General features: G+C 36.0%; 1 protein-coding gene across 1 annotated transcript; it reads left to right on the top strand.

Annotated features, from left to right (window-relative positions):
• Positions 1-1,127: 1,127 nt before the first annotated feature.
• TC2N (tandem C2 domains, nuclear) lies at positions 1,128-24,019 on the top strand. The gene is made up of 11 exons (XM_019809650.2): positions 1,128-1,250; positions 2,602-2,835; positions 8,932-9,099; positions 10,612-10,703; positions 11,931-12,006; positions 12,554-12,654; positions 13,046-13,162; positions 15,820-16,011; positions 19,492-19,606; positions 22,026-22,225; positions 22,962-24,019. Exons 1-11 carry the CDS (start codon positions 1,184-1,186, stop codon positions 23,070-23,072), a joined length of 1,473 nt encoding a protein of 490 aa, XP_019665209.1. The 5' UTR covers positions 1,128-1,183; the 3' UTR covers positions 23,073-24,019.
• The last annotated feature ends 315 nt before the right edge of the window (positions 24,020-24,334 follow it).

The raw sequence follows: 24,334 nt of genomic DNA, 5'->3' as shown, positions 1-24,334 counted from the left end.
CAGAAGTGGGGACACAGAGATGTATGAAGATTCACTATGAATTGATAACTGTTTAGTCCGGGTGTTAGGGGTTTTCTTATACCATTTTATCTTTTGTAAACCTTTGATATTTCCCATGAAAAATATACAGAGTGCAAGTATGCATAAATGAAGAGAGTGCATTTGGAATTAAGTCAGTGAGTCCAAGGTGGGCAATTGGATGCAAAGTTCTTTTTTTTAAGATTTTATTTATTTCTTTGACAGAGAGCATAAGCAGGGGGAGTGAGGGGGGGAAGCATGCTCCCACCAAGCAGGGAGCCTGACATGGGGCTCTAATCTAGGACCTCGGGCTCACGACCCAAGCGGAAGGCAGACGCCACCCAGGTGCCCTTGGATGTGAAGTTCTTAGACAATTTTATGTTCCTAATTAACTTACAACAGACTCCGGGGGTGCCTGACTGGCTCAGTCACTATAGCATATGACTTTTGATCTTGGGGTCGTAAATTCAAGCCCCATGTTGGGTGTAGATATTACTTAAAAATAAAATCCCTGAAAAAAATAAAATAAAACCAACTCCCTTTATTTCCAGTTTATGTTGTATGTGGTTTAGGTAGCTGATATCTTTGTGTGTGTGTGTGTGTGTGTGTGTGTGTGTGTGTGTGTAATATAGTGTTTCAGATATATTTTTCTGTTAGTGTAATTCTAAATGTTAAACCAACTTATAAAGTATGAAGTTGTTTGTTGGCCCCATTATAGGACCTTTGGGTTACCAAAAGAATTGATTTGGAGGAAGTGAAATTTTTCTCACACTTTTTGTGAGTGCTATATTTTCTTGGAAATTTTGCTTGGGCATTGATTTGGGTATACCTGGCAAAAAAGAAAATTGAGGGTGAATTTTTCTTTTTTTTCCCCCCTGGATTTAACATTGAGATTGTTCAGTTAGTGATTTTTGAGTATGTCATTTTAATAACTTATAACGGGCGTAGGTCATACAAAATTACATGTAAGTTGAAAAATCTATCTTCCTCTAAACATTTTTGTTTTGTATTCCTCATTCATCTTAGAAAGACAGATAATATGATTTATTTGATGATACCTAGTGACATGAAGCATGATCATGTTAATTTGTTTTCTATTCTATCAACAGGTTAATATTAGAATTGGAAGTTTGTATCAGTTGCTGAATATTGGAAATTGGATGTAATGGCAGCAGAATTTATAAAGAGTTGCTGTAGAGGATGTTTTTATGGTGAAACAGAAAAGCACAATTGTGAGTTTGGCTTCTTTTGACTTCAACAAACATGTATTTAATGTCTTTTTTATTTGTGGCATTTTGTAATATAAAGATAAGTAAGACATGTTTCCTAACTTCATGGGGGAGACAGAAACATACGTCTGGGGCACACTAGGTAAGTATTAAAGTCCCCTGGAGCGTGGGGGAAAGAGATAAATTCAACATTCAACCCAAAGACACCCTGGGACGTCACCACCCAGGGGATGGCATTTGGTGTGGGAGTCTCAAGAGGGTTTCAGCAGCTCAGTCAGAAGAAGGAAGTAAGAAGAGGTGAAAATTGGACCTGATCAGGTAGGACAGGCGGATGAAATTGTACAGGCAAAGGCAGGGAGAGAGAAGTGTTGGGTGTGTTTGGGGGCAGTATACTCTGGCAAATGTTTTCATTTGAATAAAGACAATTTCTAGTTTATGAACAGCGCATTAAAAAATGCCTCTCACAAATGAGAGACTGATGGAGAGGAGACCCATTATTTCATCAAGACCCCATATTTATGAAGGACTCCTGGTGGGTTCCCTTTCAATTGCATGGTGGTCTCCTCTCTTCAGAGTTATGACTGGAACTTTATTTTTCTCTGGCTTTTGCTTGTATTCCTTCATCTAGAGCATAGCTTCCTAGTATATTTGAGTACGAAGGCTTCTTTTTGCATTAAAACATTTCATAAATTCCTACCCAGTAGTAGTAGTTGTACTTTCATTCTGAAGTCAGTAGACAATACTAATTGTACATAAGGATGAACTCTGGGTGTCCCTCACCTCCCCATCCTACGTCACCAGCTTAGGAATCACACAGCATTTGAGACAGGGGTGAAATAGGTCATAGAAGCTAGAGCAGGGAGAGTCGCTATTATATTAGGGTAAAAATACATTTTATTTTGTGATTGGGTGAAGGCTTTTTGTAGACTTAGAGACCTTTAGCTTCTTTTTTAGAATTCTTTTATATATTTAAGACTGGTGTTCACCACCAGTACCGACAGCAAGAATTGCTTCATTGATAGTATTTTACTTGAAAGCATTGTGGAATTAACCACAAAATAAACTTGTTTTCCATCTGCGAACTCTTTTGTGGGAATGAGTTTCTTTAAGAACTGCTTTTGCCATTATGATAAGTTAATATACTTTGGCAATAGTGTGTTAATTTCTCAAATATTGCCGGGACAGAATTAATGTAGATTCCAGAAGTGCTTGATAGGAAATCTACGTAGTAGTTTCCGTATCAGCAGTTTGTTCTAAAATGATTAAGTAAGTACCAGAGCATGCTAACTTTAGATTATTATATCTAACTCCACAATCATATTTGAGATTTTTCTTTTTCTTCTTTTACACACAGTTTCCAGGGAGAGAGACTTTAAAGCAGCAGTCTCAGAGAGTCAAAATACCACTGTCTGTGTCCCTCCATTGAGTTCTGTTTCGGTAAAGCCTCAGGTTGGCTGTACTGAGGATTACTTACTTTCCAAATTACCATCTGATGGCAAAGAAGTACCATTTGTGGTGCCCAGGTTTAAGCTATCATATGTTCAGCCCCGGGTACAAGGAACTCCCTCACATCTGGAGGAACTGGAAGGTAAGCAATGACACGGCAGGATTTAAAAATCAACACATAGCATTTAAATGCTATTGTTTCTGTGATTTTGCTCTTTTATATCTTGAAAGATATAAAATTTTTTTATATATAAATTTATATTTTGTTTTTTATGTTTTGCTCTTTCTGTAGAGGAACTTAATTTATAATATTTTTGAATGGTCCCTTTATGAAATCTGATCACAATCAACACATCTGTGTGTTGATGTGGCCTTTTTTAAAAAAATTTAAAATCAATTAAGTAACATAGAGTGTATTATTAGTTTCAGAGGTAGAGTTTAGTGATTCATCAGTTGCATAGAACACCCCGTGCTCATTATATCAAGTGCCCTCCTTAATGCCCGTCACCCAATTATCCCTTCTCCCCACCCACCTCCTCTCCGGTGACCCTCAGTTTGTTTCGTATAGCGTGAGTCTCTTATGGTTTGTCTCCTTCTCTGATTTCGTCTTATTTTGTTTTTCCTTCCCCTATGTTTGTTTTGTTTCTTTAATTCCGCATATGAGTAAAATCATATATTTGTCGTTCTCTGACTTATTTCGCTTAGCATAATACTCTCTAGTTCCATCCACATCCTTGCAAATAGTAAGATTTCTTTTTTTTGATGACTGAGTAATATTCCACTGTACGTAACTTCCCAGTCTAAATAGCTGCTTGAGTGAGATAGATTCATTGGGTAAATTTTGGCTGATGCTGTTAGTGGCCAATGGAATAATGATGATAAGAAGAAACAACATGTAATTCTTGTATTTTAAAAATAATTTGCTTTAGTCCATTTAAACGCTGTCACAATGTTTTTCCCCCGCAAAATTTTTTTATGAAAAATTTCAAACATACAGAGAAGTTGAAAGAATATGATTACCCACATAGCCACCACATAGAATCTATCATTAATATTTTACCATACTTAATCACATATCTATCCATTCCTCTTTCTGTTATTAATCCTCTTTAAGTTGGGTTGGGGGGGTTGGAGAGCACATTTCACAGTAAATTACAGACATTAATACACTTTTTTCTAAATACTTAAGCATATATGTAATTTACCAGAGTTCAGTGTCTGTTTAGTTTTCTTCTTTTGACCTAAACCTTACACACAATGAACTGCCTCAGTTTTAACTTTGTTTTTGTTGAGTTTGAACAAGTGCATATAACAGTGTAATCGAAACGCCTATCAAAATCTAGAATATTTTTCCAAATATGTTTTTCTGCCCCATCGTTGTTCTTATTCTGGGATTCCAATGAGACATATGTTGGACCTTTTTATATTGTTTTTATGGGCCTCTGAGACTTCTGCTTGTTGTCGTTCAGCGTTTTTTTTCTTCTTTCTTCTTAAGATCGGATATTATTGATTTTCCAGTTCACTCTCTCTTTCCTCTGTCATTTCCATACAGGTGTTAAGCCCATCCAGTGAATTTTTATTTTAGACGTTGTGTTTTTCAGTTGTTGAATTTACATTTGGTTCTTTTTTTATAGATTCTGTTTCTTTTCTGTGATTTCATTTTCTTTTCTTCATTATTGTAAGCCCATTTTCTTCTATGTCTTTGGGCTTTAGTATCTTTATCTGCTGATTCTAACATCTGAGACACTTAGGTTTGGATTCTGTAGTTTGTCTTTCTTTTGAGAATGGGTCACCTTTACATGTTTCATTGTGTACAGAGTAATTTTGGATTGTATTCTGGGTTTTGGATGTTGTGTCGTGGACACTTTAGAATCTGTTATATTACTCTGAGATGAGAGGGTTGTTTTTGTTTTTGTTTTTTTCCTTTTTTCTTTTAAGCAGGCAATGAACTTGGTTGGACTCTGCTGCAAATTCTGTGTCTTTGATGGCAGCTTTTATCTCAGATTGGTTTTTGTATCCTTAGTTGGAATCTGTCCCGCATATGTGTGCTCAGGGATCAGCTAGATATTTGAGCAGACTTTATTCACAGAATTTGGGGCTTTCTCCTTTCCAAGATTTCCATCTTACTTTCTAGCAGCTGTGGTTGCTCTGAACTCTGCCCTCTGGTTCCTTAGTCCAGAAAGAGTGTGGATTTTCTTTTGGCATTTTATCTGCCCTGTGCAGTGCCAACTTTGGCTTGTGCTCAGGCTAACAGTCATTAAAAACAGGTGGCCATTCCCTTTTTTCCAGGAGTTAATGCTGTCCTGAATATGCCCTGCTTCTTCTCACTCTCCAGTCCCTTCAGGGTTTCCGTTCATTTTGTTTTTGGTCTGCAGTGTACTGTTGTTATCTATAGGAGACTTGGGTTTGGTAGGAGTGATTGATTGATGAGCCAGCCCACCCCCCCCCCCCCCCCTCCTCCCCCCTTCCCCNTCGTTCCCGGAAAGAGGAACCCTGTGCTTGGCCCACCACCTTGTTTTGCACATAAGCAGTGTCTCTCAAAAACAGTGTTTAAGGGGCACCTGGGTGGCGCAGTCGTTAAGTGTCTGCCTTCCGCTCAGGGCGTGATCCCAGCGTTCTGGGATTGAGCCCCACGTCAGGCTCCTGCTAGGAGCCTGCTTCTTCCTCTCCCACTCCCTCTGCTTGTGTTCCCTCTCTTGCTGGCTGTCTTAGTCAAATAAATAAATAAAATCTAAAAAAAACCCCACAAAAACCAGTGTTTAAAAGCTCTTGGCCACAGTGTACCCTAATTATCGGTCTTTCTCTTTCTCTTGTACTTGTTAACAGGATTGGGATTAAACCACATAAACAGTTTTGTGGTCTCTTTTATTCATATCACACGTTGTGAACACGATTTCATATTCATTGCTTTTTAATGGCCCCATGGTATTAAGTCTGTAGATGTACCATAATTTATTTAATAAATTCTGTATTCTTAAACATCTAGGGTATCTTACGTATTATTTTCATAATCAGAAAATGAAAAATACCTACCTGGCAATATGTGGTAGTTCCTCTTTTGTCTGTTTTATTAGATCACTAGAAAACAGATTGCTTGTCATTTGAATGAATGAGGAAATTGGTTTACACTTAAATTATAGGCTCAATGAGTATGTGGTAAAGCCATCTGATTTTGATCATATTGGAGAGAAAGATGACTTTATTAGAGTTGAGAAAGTGTTCTTGGTGTCTAAGTCTAGACGTGTGCATGCTGTACGTGTATGCGCCTGTGAGGGGTGGGCTGAGCAGGAAATTCTGAGAGGGAGATAAGGCAAACCACTATCAGTAATAACTGAAATTACGTGTCAAGTATTAGAAATGCGTCTTGTTTCATTGCTTACTTACTGATGGGTCTCATTACAGCCGTTGCTTACTGCTTCATAACACATAGATTCTGTCATTAACATCTTACGGTGCGTGCTTTATCACATACCTGTCTATCCATTAAGAGAAGGCATTTTAAATAGATATTGAAATTTTAGATAGCGCTTTTGAGAGGTGTAAAGTAACTGTTACTTTATGTTAGTTTTATAGCGCTGTGGTTTTGTAAATTGAGAGACATTTCTCTTGAACTTTAAAAATGATATCACTGTAGACCGTTGGAGGGGAAATTTGGAATTCTGTAAAGGAAAAATGAAATCAGAATATTCTTTTTTAGGTATAGCCTGTAAAGGTCGTGAGTCATCTTTGGTGCTACGACTCCTGACAGTGTATTCTTGTTACCATAAACAGACTTGTGTGCTGAATGATTTACGGGTCAGCTTCTAAGGTATACAGGCTCCTGACAAAGCTCTCTGGCATCGCAGCTCCGTCTTGGCACCCCTCTGCCTGTGTATTGTGCTTGGATTACACACATAGTTATTTGAACTGGGGTGAGGATAAGATCTCACCTCATAACCCCATATTTTATTTTTCTTTTCTGAACTCAGCGTGAAGCCACCTGTTTTATGGTTTAGCTTAATTCAGAAAGTATTGGTTTGTACCATGGGTTCTATTTTAAACGGGATAAAAAGGATGAAAAGATGGCAATAATTTAAACACTTAGAAACTTTATTTTATGTCTCCATATTATTTCCAATGTGATTCTTAACTTGGAAAGGAATTTGATCTATTGTTTTACCCTTTTTAAATTGCGAAATATGCACATGTAGAAAAAAGTAGCGAAACAGAAATACATAGCTCCTTGATTTGTTACAAAGCAAAACATGTGTACGGTAGCCACTCAAGTAAACAAATTTGTATCACCAGCCATACGTAGAAGCCCCCATCTTCCCTCCTTTCCATCTCTCCAGAGTAATCAGCGTCCCAACTGTGATAGTTAATTGCCTCCTTGCTGTTCTTCCTTTTTACCACCTGAGCACATATCCCTAAATGTCACAGTTTAGCTTTTTCTGTTTTCTGACCTTTATGTAAATGAAGTGATATATTCAGCATATAGTCTTTTGTTTATGGGTTCTTTCATTCCACGTTATTTTTGTGAGATTCATTCAAATTGTTGTCAGTAGCTTCAGTTAGCTTTAATATCCGTACAATATTTTTATTGTATTTATTAAAAATATATTTATTTTTTTCTCAATGGCATGATATACAGTCGTGTTTCTGTATAACATACAAAAGTTGCTTTTATGTAGTAAGCATATACTACAGTCCATTTTACTGTTGACGGACGTTGAGTTTTTTCCAATTTTTGGCCATGCTGGGTAATGATGCTTACTCACATTCTTGTACGAGTCTCGAGGTGCACACGTGCAGGCATTTGAGTTGTGTACATGTCCCAGAACAGCATTGTCATGTCACAGGGTATATATTATCTCAGCCTTTGTAGAATTTGCCAAACTGTTTTCTACAGTGATTGCCTCAGTTTATATTCCCACCAGCAGAGTTTGGTAGCTCACTTTGCGCTACTCTTGCCAACACTTGCTTTTGTCAGGCTTTTTGATTTTAACCACTCTGGTGAGTCTGGAGTGGAATCTCCTTGAAGTTTTCATTTGCATTTGCCTTGCAACTAATGGAATTGAGCAGCCTCTCATGTTTTTGGCTATTTGGATAGCCTCTCTTCTGAAGTGCCTGCTTGAGTCTTAGAGCCAATTTATTTTTGGGCTTGCCTGTCTTTTTCTTGCTGATTTGTGGGAATTCCTTATATATTCTCAGTGTGAGCCCTTTGTTGGTTATGTTTCTTGCACATGTCTTCTCCCACTCCGTGGGTTACCTTTCCACTCTCTTCAATAGTCTAGAAAAATGGAAAATTTCAATTTTAATGTGGTTCAGTGTATTAAAAAAATTTTATGATAAATGCTGTGTTCCATTTAAGAAGTTCTTCCCTGCTCTAAGGCTGTGAAAACTGTCTTACAAGTTTACTTAAATATACAAGTTTTACTGGTTTGCCTTAACATTTAATTTAGACCCACAATCCACTTGAAATTACTATTTTGTGAATTTTTTTAGTTGAGATGAAGGTTTATTTTCTATATATCAATATCCAGTTGCCTTAGCACCTTTTAATGAAAAGACTATTCTTTCTGCACTATTTTCCAGTGTCACATTGATTGTAAATCTAATGTCCACAAAATAATGGGTGTCTCTTTCTGTTCTGCTCAATCTTATTGTGCCAGTGTTCTGCTCCTAATACCCAGTAGCACAGATCTTTCAATCTTGTTTTTCTCCTTCAAGATTTTGTTCAGTTATCCTAGGTCCTTTGTGTTTCCATATAAATATTTTCTAATCACCTTTTTGTTGATTTCTAACTTTATTGCATTGTGGTTAGAGAACATTACTCTCTGATTTCAGTCCTTTCGAAGTTATTGAGAATTGCTCTGTGTATCACAAAAATGTGGTCAATTTTCATAAATGTTCTGCGTCTTCGTCAAAAAATGATCATCTTTTTACTTAAAAAATGTTCTTTGCATAAGTAGAAAAATGAAAGGAAACTCAGATCACAAAATACAGAATAGTTCATGGGACAAAGAAAAATGCCAAAAATTTACCAGACTGTCTTGAGAGCAGGGTTCTTGGCTGATCCCTGGCAGAATACTCCATGCAGAGCTCAATAAATGTGTGCTTGTTTTTTTATATTTCAAACACATGTGATTTGGTATTACTTGAGACAAATTTTTTTTCCCTTTTGCCTTGGATGCACCGGCTGTTAGCTAATAAGTCCAAGAAAAGGGTATTATAAAACTTTAGAAACACTTACTTTTAGGATCTGCTAGAGCATCTTTTGGAGATCGAAAGGTAGAACTTTCCAGTTCATCCCAGCACGGACCCAGCTATGATATATACAACCCCTGCTATAAGTATCAGCACATTTCGCCTGATTTGAGCCGGCGCCTTCCTCCTCGCTCAGAAGCAGCGAGACTGTATGGATCAGGTATGAACATTTTTTTGTGTTTTCTCTTTGTGTTTCTCTTTAGCAAATGTAGATCAAATGAAACCTAAGACCTTGGAAGAGATGATTCTTATTATCCAAAACAAAAAAATAAGAGAAAAGCGGGCTTCAGAAGTGATATGATAAATGTTATGACATCTCTGTGGTGTTCTGTCTAATGTAAAAGGATTAATGAATTGTGTGTATTGGTAGTTCCAAATGCCGTTTTGTTCTTTTTTGAAAAGTTTCGTTTTTTTTATATATCATCTATCCATTCAGAAATTCTGTAGTAAATATTTATTAGCTTTTTTCTTTTCTGCTCTAGTCAGTGAAAGTTATAAATTTACGAATTCATGATGAGATTGCAAATGTAAAGAAAACAGAAAATGCCTATGTGATCATAGAACTTTCTTGGTGTAATATTTGAGGACTGTACCAGTTTTAGACTTTCATGTACAAATCTGATTACAAAATTCTGTTTTTCAAGTTTTTAATGTATATAGCTATTTCAACAACTGAATTCAGGGTGAGGTGCTGAAAACAAGGCAGAAGTATTAAATATTTATTTTATTATTTTTTTAAAGATTTCATTTATTTCTTTGATAGAGAGGCAGCGAGAGAGGGAATGCAAGCAAGGGGAGTATGAGAGGGAGAAGCAGGCTTCCCGCTGAGCAGGGAGCCTGATGCGGGGCTGGATCCCTGAACACTGGGATCATGACCTGAGCCGAAGGCAGATGCTTAACGGCTGAGCTACTCAGGTGCTCTTGAATATTTATTTCAACACTGTGTTAGAATACACAGTTAATATACCGAGTTCCATTCTTTGAGAATCTTCTAGTTTATTTCTCTCTCTCTGTCAAGTAAATAAATAAAATTTAAAAAATGGGGGGGGGGACACCTGGTTGGCTCGGTTGGTTAAGTGTCTGCCTTTGGCTCATGTCATGATCCCTGCTCAGCGGGGAGTCTGCTTCTCCTTCTCCCTCTGCCTGCTGCTCCCCGTCTGTGCACTCGTGCGTGCTCTCTCTCTCGCCTTCTCTCTCTCAAATAATTATCAAATGTCAAATAAATAAAATCTTACAAAAAAAATAATCTTCTAGTTTAGGAGGGAAATTAGAAATATAAACTAGAAATACAGGAACACATGGAATTCAGTATTGTTTTTTTTAATGTGGTAAATGCTTATTATGTAGTTGAATTGCATTTAGCACAGAAGACCTACATTCTCTTAAGAATATTCCTGTGGAATGAAGAATTGTAACGTAAGCAAAAAGAATGAATTTCTCCTGCTTGGTATTTGATGCGGTTGTGAAAATGTGTTGTTTGATTTATGTTGGTTTCTGTTTAGAACAAAAGTAAAATAATTGAAAAAAATTTAGACTTTAGTAGACTTTCTCTCTTAAGTAGATTGCATTAATATTCATGATGCACTGCTATAGAGATTTAGTTCATGGTGATTAAGTAAAATTCCAGTGTTTCTTCTTTAACATAAAGAATTTTTTCCATATCCCTTCGTAGTTTGTGATTTAAGGACCAGCAAACTACCCAGTTCCCCTGGGCTAAGCAAGTCTATGTTTGATCTTACAAGTTCATCTCAGCGGTTCATGCAGGTGAATTATTGATACAAATTTAATTGTATACGATAATTTATTTTCAAGCTAAAAATTGAGGAAGGTGTGAATTACGTTAGAAGCAACATGTGTAGATCTTTTGTAGATAAATACGTGGTAATATCTGAATAATGAACACTTGGCATTTCCTGTGTGTATTTTTTCAGGATGCTCTCAGCTGAATACTAAAAGGCAGTCTTTTTTCTTTTTCTTTGTTTTTTAATGAATTTTACATCTCTCAGTTGGTATGTACTCAGGCAGTCGGAATTTAAAACGGTGTGGTTAGAAGTGCTTATTGATGTAACCTTCCTTTTTGAACATAGCTACCTACTTAGTAAAAGTTAGTATTTCTGTTGAGATACAGAATTTTAATTATTCATTAATATCAACACAGCATCCTCCTATTTTTGAAATAGAATGACTTTTTGGTGTTTAAAGAGTTTCTTTTAAAAGTACAAGTAAATTGTGATTATTATTAAAAATTAGAAAATAGAGTTAAGCAAAGTGAAAAGATAAATCATCTCTATTCCTGTAACTGAGACTAAAAGCACCATGAAAATACTGTTATGTATACTTGCGGGCTTTTTTCCACGTGAACGTATATACATGTATTTTGTTAAAATGGAAATGTATTCTAAATAATCCTTCGTAATCCTCAGCCGAGTTAATTTTTCGCAGAATTACTTCTTTATAGCACCAGCTCTAGAATGTGTATCAGAATAGGTTGATGAGCTTGTGAGAATACAGGTTGTGGGTCTCACCCCCAGGGCTTTTTTGATTGAGTAGCTCTGTACTGGGGCTTCAGTTTGTATTTCCAGCAAGTTCCCCCGTGGTAGTGATCTTGCTGGTTCAGAGGGACCACGCTTCTATGACTGCTACTTAACAGGTTTTTAGGTAACAGGGCCTTTCCGAATGTATTCTTATTTTTACCGGTATTTTCAAGTAGAAAACAAGCAGTAACCTCTTTTTCCTTATTACGAAACCAAACCCCAAACAGCAAAGGCTTTCCCCATATGTGATCGAGTAAGCTATTGAATATTTTCCTGATAACACACACAGAAAGCTTTTCTCCCCCTTTACTGTCTAAAAGAGGGAAATTCTGACCAGTAACAGTGTCAACGTGGTTAGCATGCAGTTTGATACTAGGGTGGGTGTTCGGGCATAAGTTTCAGAATCTTTAAAGTTTGATGTGCGATACCAGACTTAAGAACAATTTTTTATCTCTAGAGACATGATTCATGGTCCAGCATGCCTAGTACTTCTTCTTCAAGGAAAAATTCCCAGGGCAGTAACAGAAGCCTGGGTAAGGAATAAAGTGCCTTCTTTCTATATTCTTTTTTTTAAGGGAATTATTTCTACCTAATAGTAATGTGAACATATATGTGGTAAGGTAAAGAAGAAAACCTCTAGATGGTTGTATCTGTTATCTGCATATGAATACTCAGATCAGGTGGCCCATTTTCTAGTGTTCAGGCTATGAATGCGTCTTTAAAAAAACAGAAAGCAGTTAAATTCCTTTTGTTTGTTTTGAAGTATTCTAGTGAAGGAACTTCCGGAAGCATCCAGGATTAAAGGGAGTGTTATTTGGGAAAGTTTATCTTTGTTTTAACTTAAGTCTCTCAGGCTATATTTGAGTTAAGTTTTCAACCCACGTACTTTTTAGAGTAGATCTTCCCCTAGGACTCCAATGATAACATGGAAGTGTGATTTTTGTCTTATTAAAGTGGCAACTTAAAAAAAATAACTGTGGCATTTTTCAGCTGTGCTCTTAAAATTGGATTGTATCAAAGCGTAATTGGATTAGAAGGATTGCACAGCATTTCAAATGTTCTTGTCCTTTCACAATTCAGATACAATTACTCTGTCAGGAGATGAAAGAGATTTTGGGAGATTGAATGTGAAAGTGTTTTATAATTCTTCAGTAGAGCAGATCTGGATCACAGTTTTGCAGGTAAGTTAATTTAGTTAATGCCAACTTTACTTACGAAACTGAATATTTTCATTATAAACATCTGTTGCTCTCTTTGGGGGAACAGAAAAATACCTTCTTTGGAATTTAGGATTCTGTAGTATTTTGCAGAAAACGATATTTTTAGAAGACTCTAAAGAAAATAAATCTGTAGGTCTGATGGAATTGTGGTTTTAACCCCAAGAAGAAAATTGATATGATGTCCGGAACATTAAATGTCCAATTATTTTAATGTAGATGAAACAGAAGTTCTCCGTACACTAACGTTTTACTTTTATAGTTTGTATTTAAGTCATTAACTCAAGAAATACATCGAATATTTGTATTGTCAGGGTCCTTTGTAAAATTCAAACTGTATTTTTAATTTTTTTAGTGCAGAGATTTAAGTTGGCCTTCTAGTTGTGGGGACTCTCCTACTGTTTCTATAAAAGGAACGCTAACATTGCCCAAACCCGTGCATTTCAAATCTTCAGCAAAGGAGGGCTCTAATGTAAGTGGCCGTTTGTGTTTGAATTTCTTTTTATTTTTTATTTTTTTTCATATTTGTCACTTTATATAAAGAATTGGAATGAGAAAGTATTTTATTTTGGGGAAATTGCAAATTACATATTCCTTGCTTTTTAAAGACAATTTTGTGCCTCAGAAATACTTGATATTTCACTGTCCAATATTGGGATTCATTTAAAAAGAAGATCTTAATCACTAAAGTATATACAAAATGAACATTATCTAAGGAGACTACTTTTCTTATATGAAAGGAAAATATATTTTCATCTTGTCTCCTCCTAGCCCACTTTGACTTTGAAGAAGAATTGCATGATTGTAATAATTTTCTTTTAAGTATTTTCAGTTATGATAATTGGAAGACTTATGATCCTGAATTTGGTTTTATAGATTTTAGATTTCACATTACTTTAAATATGTCTTCATTTTTGTCTTCTCATATATGTTGAAAGGTTAGTGTTTTTCCATGCAGATGAAAGGTGTTTTCTGTAAGGCCATATGACTTAAAAATAAGGTAATTCAAATAACTAATAACCATGAAAAAAATTTATTCTCACTAGTAATTATAGAAATACAAATTTAAATTACATATTGCTCTCTCTTTTCTATCTTTCTTTGCTTATTAAAAATAGGAAAAATTAATAAGTACTCTGGAACATAGAACTTTCTGGAAATTATTTTGACAAAACACATCAAAGCCTTGACATATTTATATGCCTTTGCATAGTAATTCTACTTGGAGTATGTTCCATGGAAATAACTTAAAATGCAAATAAAAAATATATAAAGTACTCTTGGCAGTTCTGTTCCTAGGGGAATAACTGGAAACTAAATGTCTTATATAGGGGAATGGTTGAGAAAAGTCATGCTCTATATACCATGGGTATTGTAGTTTCTTTGGGTTGCTGTAACAAAGTATTACCAGTTGGGTGGCTTAGAACAGCAGAATTTTCCCTCGCAGTTTTGGGGAAAGTCTGAAATCAAGGTGTCAGCAGTGTGGGAGAATGTGTTCCATGCCTCTCTCCTAGCTTCTGGTAGTGGTCAGCTGTCTTTGGGATTCCTTGACTTCATTCTGTGCTTCTGTGTTCACGTGGCATTTTCCATCTGTCACTGTGTCTTCACTATGACCTCACCTTTGCTTCAAGAGTTAACATCTTCAAGGACCCTATTTCCAAATAAGGTCACATTTTGAGTTACTGGGCCTCAGGGCTTCAGCATATCTTTTTTGGGGGCCAAATTTAAACCATAATACCATGTGATAGAGTACTAGGCAGCTACAAAAAATAACGTTTAGGAAGAATTTTTAAGGACGTGTAAAAATGTTCTTAATGAAAAGGCAATCATCAAAATTGATGTACATGTCTTAGTATCTCACTTTATGAAAATATGCATTCTAGAAAGTTAAGATGGAAGTAAGTCTTAACTCTGGTTATAATGCTGACATTCAAGATGAATCCTTCCTGAATTAAACAGAAAGGATTTCACTTTTTGATTTTCAAATAAAACTAAGTTAACGTAGGAAAAGTTGGGGAAAATTGTTCTCGTATTAAACCTTGCATGGAATCTTACTTTTAAAATTTATTATTATTTATCAACTTGTTGACCCTGATTGTAGCAAAATGTGAAGTAGACCAGCACACTTGCATTATGTGTGAGCTCATTGCATCTCAGTTTAAAAACATTTTATGTCTACTTACATTGTTGGTGTGATCCTGTGGCTCGAGACTCTGAGAGAAAAAGACAGCTCTGGAGGTTGGGAGGCTCTCAGAAACACAATTCTGATATAGAGATGTAAGCAATTACAATAAAAGTGAAAATGTGGGCACAGTATCTAAAATACTGATGTCAATTGCCCAGATATCTTGTTTTTTCAAAAGGAAAAAAAAAAAAGCTCCTATTCAAACGAATGCAGTAAAGATGGGAAGAAGGTAGTATAGAACGAAATCAGTCTAGTGTCAAGAAGATGTTAGCCATGGTAAGCCAAGGCTTTTAAAATATTAGGAGTAATGAAAAGAACTTTTGAAAATACTCTGAGCACAGAAGACACTGACTTGCTGCCTGGGGTGGGTGGTTATGAGAAAAGGCAGCACTTTTCAAGGAGGTTGGTTTCCAGATTGGAAAGAGTGAAGCAGACATCACCGGAGGAGAAATCAAAGCCCAAGGTAGGTGGGAAGAACGTTAGACAGAGAAGAGAAGTAATTCAGGTCTCAGTGTGAACAGTTAGATTTGGGGTGCTCACTGAGAGAGCACACATGAGATTCTCAAACCACTTATTAACTGTTGAAAAATTGTGGTGAACAGCAGGAAAGATACCCCAGAACCAAAGAGGGAAAACAACCCAATTTTCAAAAAAGGAGAAAAGCTGTATTCTGCTAAACTTGGTGTTGATATTGACCTGAATACTATTAAAAGAATTCCTTAGAAATTAAGAAAGTCCTATTCAGGATAAATTCTGGAAAAACAATTCATGGTCATTGTCATTTTAAGTTACATTGAAAAATATTTTTTTTGTTGTAAAAAAATTAGATCTTCCTTTCCTAGATTAGAAAATGTTATTTTCATTTCTTTTGTATCGGCATATCTTTTTTTAAGACCTTTTACTTCTATTTTAAAAATTATTTTCTTGTGTTTTTTTTTTTTTAGACTATTGAATTTATGGAAACTTTTGTATTTGCTATTAAACTCCAAAGTCTACAAACTGTAAGGCTTGTATTTAAGATTCAAACCCAGACTCCCAGGAAGAAAACCATCGGGGAATGCTCACTATCACTCAGAACTCTTAGCACACAAGAAATGGATTACTCTTTGGATATAATGTCACCTTCAAAAATTTCTGTAAGTGATAGAGTATGTAATGTTAAAAGTGTCTTATACTTTTAGAACTATTTTGTGGGTGAGTTTTGGTTGGAGTGTAATTTGAAGAGGATCAGGAAGGCTCTCACGAAACAATAACAGTAAGGTCATTGTTAAATAATACTTTTTAAGTAAATGATAAAAGGTTAACAGAGACGCTTTGCTTTCTCTATTGAGAAATAACCTAGGGTTACCTTCTCCTAGTACATTTTTGTTTAAATGTTTCATACTTCAGGGAAAATAATCCTGAAGTTAGTAACTGATAGGAAGAGCAAGAAAGAACCATAAACTCCAAACTCAGAGATTGCCTTAAAATAGATTAGGAAGCTGGTTTTAATCATGAGTAAGCTAAATATTTACCCTTACTTTGGGTAAAATGGAGGTTCTTACAGCTGGGCTGTTGTTTGTTTTGGTAAAGAACTTGATTATCTGTATTGCTTATTGATTTTTGAGACCTGATTTTTATTCTCTCAACTAACCAGCTAAACACTGCCCTTAAATTGTTTTGAAATCCCTAATAATTTAATTCTGTAGTGTCTGTGTCAGGATAAGTTACAAAAATCAGTCATAAGCTTCTATAAGGTCAAACCTATATGTGATTTTAATTTTATATGGGATTTATATTTTACCTGCCTTCAAAAATATTTAATGTGACTTAAAGTGATTCTTACCCCTGGCTACACGTTAGAATCACCTGGGGAGCTTTATAAACATGCCCACATCTAAACCAATTAAATCAGAATTTTGTGGGGGTAGGAGGCGAGGGGAGGTGGGGTTAGGCCAGAAGCATCTGTAATTTACAGAAGTTTTCCAGGTAATTCTACTCTGCAGCCTGGCTTTATGAGAACCACTGAATTAGAGGGGAATTAAATTAGGGATTAAAAAATAAAAAACAGGGGCACCTGGGTGGCTCAGTCATTAAGCATCTGCCTTCAGCTCAGGTCATGATACCAGGGTTCTGGAATGGAGCCCCGCATCAGGCTCCCTGCTCAGCGGGAAGCCTGCTTCTCCCTTTCCCACTCCCCCTGCTTGTGTTCCCTGTCTCGCTGCCTCTCTCTCTGTCAAATAAATAAATGAAATCTTTTAAAAAAGTTATAAAAAAATAAAAATAAAAAACAGAAGATTTCTATAATCAAGAAGTGACATTTTTTAATAGTTATTTCTTGTGTATTATTTTGTTTCCATCTCCAGTGTGTTCTCTGTACAGCATTTATTACAACTTAGAATTCAGTTGCTTGTTTTAAACAAAACTAGGCTCAAACTCCCATCTGTTTTCTTTCTATTTTACTGTGCTTATTCAAGGCCTGTTACATTCTTTGCATTGAATATTGGTACATAGGTAGGTATGAAAGAATAAATGATGAATGAAAGCATGCTATATTAGATTATTTTTATATTCCGTTTATAGCAAATTTGTTTTGTAACCATGACGGGAGTTTGTCACTTGCATCGTTGAAATTAGCTTGGTAGACAGTAATCTGCAACTGTATTTTACAAAAGGCAAAAGTAGACTACTCGAGTGGATACTTCATATATTAAAACTTCAGAGACTGATACAGTGTATCAGAAGATAACTCAGCAAAGGTCTTTTCTGGGGAATTGAGATGTTATAATCTTACCTGCCTTGGAGAATCTGAATGAATGGTTATGGCTAAGTTTCCACCAAATTATTTCAGGTATTAGAGGTCTTAGAAACATTTGTTTATCTGAAAGAAGAGCTTAGGAGCTATACTGGACCAGTGAATTTATGTTACTCAGGGTGAATGATTCATATTATTGGCTAATGCAAAAACAGGAGGCTTTGTTTCCTGTGTCGAGGAGGAAAATTGATGCTGTAATGGTGAAAGTGACAGAGCCAGACTTACACACTGACAACTGTGTCACCAGAAACAGCAGAACTTTCGTACAGAGCTTATGTTTTCCACGGTGCAGAATTGTTGAGCTTGACAAATAGTAATGGAAGTATTTATTTGAGAACCCAGATTTCTGTGTTGAATAATGTGGAAGAGGTTCTCGTGCAGAAATAGCTGATATTGACTTATAGACACTTAACTGCACAGGTGAGGTGGTGTTAGGTGACTTAATGCTCACACCAAACTTAGGAGCTTTCCGCTCCTGTTATTCCTGCCGTGGAGACCAGCACATCGAAGCACTTGCTGGTTTCCCCCAGCCGGTAGTTGCTGAGCCAGGATTTGAACAGAAGCACTGATTCCAGGACTGGCTGTCTTAGCTTAACTATATATTGTTCCCGCCAAGGAGATATTCTCCAACATCACCAGATCGTGGTTTCCTCCAATTATGCTTAACTTTTCACTTTCAACAACAATTCTAGGAAGGCTCAGAAAGTTTTCTTTTCGTTAAAAAATGATACATTATTCAGGACCAGAGATCATATCTTATGCACTTAATATATACCTGCTGATTGATTGGCATTTTAATTTTTTGGTGATTGGGAGATTGAAAACCACTTCGAATAGTTTTTCACAATCTAAATTAATATCCTGGAACAGAACAAGTAAGTTCAATTCTGAAATGACACTGGCAAGTTAGGGCAAACCCTTTGCCAAACACTGCTTGGTTTTATGAGAGAGCTCTGCAAGTGTGTCACAGTAAGGGAAGTTTTGCCACTGTTAGGCATTTTCATAACTATGATCACATTGTGGGTACAAAACCATAATAAATTTTTACCTGTAGTTTCCTTGTTTTGTGAACAGTAAGTAATGTCCTTTTTAATCTATTTTTTTAAATGCCAAGAACAGCAGCATTTTTTTTTAAATCAGCAAAAGCTTTAATTCATTTTAACTTTTCCCTTCTCTGTATCTTCTGCATTTCATTGTTTGCCTCAGGTTTTCTTTGACCTTTTCCTTATTATTTACTGCCTCATCATTTTCACTAGCTCCCTTCCTGCCGAGTTTCTTCTTTGGCTGGCTCTCATTCAGCACAGCAATTCAGCTCTTAACCCACATGTTGTTCCCCGTAGTAATCCTTTTTCTTCTAAGTTGGGTAGCACCTACTGTCATGTCTACAATTACAAAAAACAATGATGATTCTCCTATTTGAAACTTTTTATTGTAGTTTATGTATTCTTAAAAATAATTCAAATGACTACATTTAAGTGTTTTGGAAGTGTACCTTTTTTGGTGTTTATTTTGTTGACATTTTCTTTAGCACAGCTGCTTAGGAATTTAATCTGTTTTCAATTCGAATTGTCTTTTGACTACTCTGATTTTGAAGGATCAAGTATGTAGGTGTGACTTAGATTTTCAGAATCCATGAAAATGAGCACCTCATATTTACCACATCCATGACATTTATCCTAACCATCTTTTTAGATCATAGCTTTGTGTGTCAATAAAAAGCAGCGTTTTCAAAACTTCTTACTGTAGCTCTTTATTTCCGAATTTTTGAAATATCCCCCAAACCTTATTCTTAATTATCAAATGGCCCTTTTTTGGTATCCAGGTTTGCCATGCAGAACTTCAACTGGGGACTTGTTTTCAAGCTGTAAATAGCAGAATTCAGTTACAAATTCTCGAGGCACAATACCTGCCAAGCTCTTCAACACCTCTCACTCTGAGTAAGTATGTCCATGGTTCAAAGTGGAATCTTCAGAAAATTTAGTAAAAGGTAGTTTTTCCTACATTTCTTAATAATGGACATTAAAATCTTGGTTACTTTTGTTACTTAACTTAAATACTTACCTTTTAACTTAAAATTACTTCAGTGGATTTCACATTTTTGCCATTGTGCCTACTTTAATCCATGCTTGCTTGGTTTTTATCCGTTTGATGCTATTCCTTATTGAGCTCATTAGTTAATATAGGTTGACTGTGCAGAGGACTGTCAGATATATTTCACCAGCCTAGAAAATTTATCCTTTCTCTAGTTCTACACTCTTCGCTGAATGTTCTACTAACTAGGAACTTAATTTAAAAAAACTGAAAATATCAATGACAAACCTTGAAACACTTTTCCTTCCCTTTGCCTGGGGGCACAAGATGGGGTTCTGATATTTTGTGTTGTGTAGGCCTGGTTCACATGGCTGTTCCTAGAGCTGGAGGTTTGAGGTCAGTTCTACCTGAAGGGCTGAGAGGGGTAAGAGCTCCTTTATTCTGGTACAAGAAGAGAGACTATCGGAGGCAGGCAAAAGCAATGGATGTCTGTTATAACTACAAAGACTGAAAGTAAATGCAACTGACCATTCAGTTCAGGAAGCTAGGAGAACAACAACAAACACAAAGGAAAGTAGAGGTGAGGAATTAAAGGTAAAGTTGAAGTTGATAATTATGGAGACGATAGCAAAAGACATAATCAAGGGCCGCCTGGGTGGCACGGCGGTTAAGCGTCTGCCTTCGGCTCAGGGCGTGATCCCAGCGTTATGGGATCGAGCCCCATATCAGGCTCCTCCGCTATGAGCCTGCTTCTTCCTCTCCCACTCCCCCTGCTTGTGTTCCCTTTCTCGCTGGCTGTCTGTCTCTATCTCTGTCAAATAAATAAATAAAATCTTTAAAAAAAAAAAAGACATAATCAAAAGCAAAAGCTTTTTCTTTGAAAAGATCAGTAAAATAGACAAACCTATAGTAAGCTAGATTGAGCAAAAAATAAAGAAAACATGAACAAGGAAGAGGATAACATTTCATATTCCGAAGAGGTTCGATAATAAGATAACACCATTTAAAACTACACCAGTTCATTTGAACATCTATATAAAATAACTGATTTTTGGGGGAAAAAAAATTGTTGAATTTCACTCCAAAAGAGAGAACATCCGAATAAAATGATAACCATGCGTGTAGGTAGTTAAAGAATCCCTCTGATGAAAGCAACAGGCCAAGAGGATTTTACTGGTAGAGTCTACCAAACTTTCAAGGAACACTTAATTCCTATTTTATATAAGCTGTTCCAAAGCATGAGAAGTGATGGAAAAAGCAACTTTAAGAGGTGAGCGTATTCTCGATATCAAAACAGAAAAGACAGTGCATGGACAAAATAGCTGTAGACTATTACCACTTATGTAGATAGATGGAAAAATCATAAAATAAAAATAAGCAAATAAAATCCAACTTGGCATGAGAAGAATAAATTACCAGGACTACATAGGGTTAGTTCTAGGAAACAAGGATGTCAGCACAGATGCAGTTCATTATATTAAGAGGTGTCTTTTCTTTAAACAAAACTGCTAGTTGGGATTATCCATGATCTGCATTTTGTAAATCTAATGGTCCATCTGGGTCCTCACTTAACGGTCCCTTCCTTTCTGGAAGTTCCATCCCCCCTTTCTTGCTGCCCTGCAGCTCCAGCTCTATCCCATGATGACTCAGACTTGTCAGACTTCACTCTCTGCCTGAGTTGTAGGTGCCGTGCGTCCGACAGACAGGGGAGGGTGCTGAGGTGGAAAGCTACATAAACCTGAACGTTAGCCGGTGCAGTTCCCATCTTTTAAGACTAGACACTGCTCCCGTTTCTTCCTGCTTTTGGTCAGTGTTTAAGGTCTTGAACAGTGTTGTTGTTGTTGTTGTCCTTGTTGTTGTTGTTTTTATATTTTCCCCAGAGTTTATAACTGTTATCTATGGGAAGGTTAGTTTGCACAACTGTTCTGCCATTACTGGGAGCTCTTTCTCTCGCTGGCCTATGTTTAACTTCTGGAGTCTCACGCAAAGGATTGTACCTGTGTAAAATTGGGAAATAAATTCCTCCAGCTGTCCAAAGAGTTCTACTTTTCAGTGTATACTCCCCTACTGCTGGTTGTATGGATGCCTACAATTTCCAGTCTTTAATGACATTCGGGTTAGAGGAGAAGTTCATTTGAGGTCGCTGTAGTTCTTTGTAAAGTGTAATTGTAAAGTTTACTAGCAGCGTTTTTTCTGTTATGCCAGTAGCTCATCAGATCTTCATAAGTGGCTTATGTATTTTCACACCAAATATGATATATAGGTATATATCTTTATATGGGATTTAAAGTAAAATTTTACATATCACAATTTCTTATTTTTTAGGTTTCTTCGTGAAGGTGGGGATGTTTAGTTCAGGAGAGTTGATTTATAAGAAGAAGACACGCTTACTGAAGGCCTCCAACGGAAGAGTAAAGTGGGGAGAAACTATGATTTTTCCACTTATACAGAATGAAAAAGAAATTCTTTTTCTCATCAAGCTTTATAGTCGGAGCTCTGTAAGAAGAAGGCACTTTGTGGGGCAGGTTAGTAGTGAGTTTTTATATTCAGTTCTTTCCTTGAACTCTTCTATGCATTGAAACAGTTGGTTAACAAAAAGAATACAGGCTAAAATTGAAGTTGAGTAGAGTAAAATTCTCCAGCATCACAAATCAAAATTTAATGTCACCACAAAAATGAAATCCTGTCAGACTTTGCTTTCATACAAACAGTTGGAATTTCTGTGCAGTTAGGTTTTATTATCTTAAAAATATGTCTGTTTCTGAGCTTCTCAACTATAAATACTATAAGAAAGATCAGTTTTTCAGTACCGTTGACTAGTTAGTGGTAATGATACTAAGTATTTATTTATTTATTTTTCATCTATCCAATACCATTTATTTTCATTTTTTAATATAATTTTTAAAATTTAAATTCAATTAATTAACATATAACATATTCTCGATTTTAAAGGTAGAGGTCAGTGATTCATCAGTCCTAGATTTATTGAATAATGAAAGATATTAATTTCTGTTTTGGGAGAAATGATTTTAGAATATCTCCCATCAAATTTTGAAGTTGGATTGGATCATATAACATTGGTCTTCAGAATGACTGAACAGGTTAAGTGTTTTGACATATTTTTGGAAAAATGGAAAGATTGTTAAATTGAAAATATGTGAACCAAACTTCCACTTGTCTTTCATCAGTAAGAGGAATTAACTGTTTGAACTCAGTTGCCATTCTCGTGTTAAGTTAAATGATTGTACTGTTCCTTTACAGATTTGGGTAAGCGAGGACAGTAATCACACCGAAGCCGCAAATCAGTGGAAAGAGACAGTTACGAATCCAGAAAAGGTTGTTATCAAGTGGCACAAATTAAACCCATCTTGAAGACATCACTTGCTAATTTGGTGAAGAACTTGACATTCTTTTAGAAGACTTCTGATTTCAATTTGCTGCCAGTGAGAAGAGACAAATCAATACATTTGTCTATTTATGAAGGTCATAATTGTAATAGATAAGAGATCTTATGGAAAATTAAATTTGATAAAAAATGGGGTGAATTATATCAAATATCCAAAGTACAGGGCATGTTTTAAAACTTGCCAAAATAGACAGTAAAATAAAGAGTAGTATGCTGGGGCAACTAAATAAATTATACAATCAGTGAAAATTTCAACCATAGGTAGTTTTTGCTAGATTATGTTTATGGGGTTTTTAAAAGCTTTACCTAGATATTAAAACTCTAGTATATCAAATCTCTGTTGGTTATTAGAATGTAGAAGACTGTACTACTGACTGTTCCAGTGCTGGTTTTTATTCTTAGACCTCGACTTCACTGTTTACCTCTTGCTGTATATTTTCTCTCAGCAAAAATGAATTAAACCACTTCAACTCTTCTGTATTTGGGGAAAATTTGTGCCCTGTGTTTCTCATTTCTTACCCAAAAGGCATTCCATTGCCACTTTGTAAATGATCTCCAAGAAACTTGAAACGTAGATCACTATATTTTGGCAAGAGTAAATGAAAACACCAGAGGGTTGAAGTTTAATTGGAAACCTAGTGTATACACGTTTTGCTATATGTTTTCCTCTCTCAAACAGCTTACCCTTTGTGTTAATTGGAGTTGGGATAAGATTATCATCCATATAGTCCATCCTAATTAGCAGAATTAAATGAGCTTAATTAGGAACTTCAATATTTTATGATAATCATTTCCTTTTTTTAAACTTTTTTAAAAATATAAACTACTTGTTCTGTAATCCATGATATTATTTTCCCACGTTTTTAAAGAAACCATATTGTAGTATATATTTTCTTTTTCCTTTTTTTTTTTTTTTTTTTTTTGTGGGGAGGGTCAGAGGGAGAGGGAGAGAAAGAATCTTAAGCAGGCTCCACACTTGGAACCTGACATGGGGCTTGATCTCACAACCCTGAGATCGTGACCTGAGCTGAAACCAAGAGTCGGATGCTTAACCGACTGAGCCACCCAGGTGCCCCGATTTTCTATAGCAGTTTCTCTCAGGTACTCATTAGAAGTCAGTATGTGGGCATAATGTCAGGTTAATTGGCTATACAAGCCATGGCCAAAAAGAACAGCTGTTTGGAGAAACAGATAATGCCATCCTTGATCTTGGAAAGTCCAACTTCAG

The sequence above is a fragment of the Ailuropoda melanoleuca genome, chromosome 14 (genome assembly GCF_002007445.2).
Source record: "Ailuropoda melanoleuca isolate Jingjing chromosome 14, ASM200744v2, whole genome shotgun sequence".
NCBI lineage: Eukaryota > Metazoa > Chordata > Mammalia > Carnivora > Ursidae > Ailuropoda > Ailuropoda melanoleuca.
This window is presented reverse-complemented; position numbering and strand designations above follow the sequence as displayed.

Coding starts and splice junctions, on each gene's coding strand:
- TC2N (XM_019809650.2), top strand. CDS start 1,184: ATGGCAGCAGAATTTATAAAGAGTTGCTGTAGAGGATGTTTTTATGGT. Junction 16,012..19,491: donor TGTCACCTTCAAAAATTTCT/GTAAGTGATAGA, acceptor TTTGGTATCCAG/GTTTGCCATGCAGAACTTCA. Junction 22,226..22,961: donor GAAGGCACTTTGTGGGGCAG/GTTAGTAGTGAG, acceptor GTTCCTTTACAG/ATTTGGGTAAGCGAGGACAG.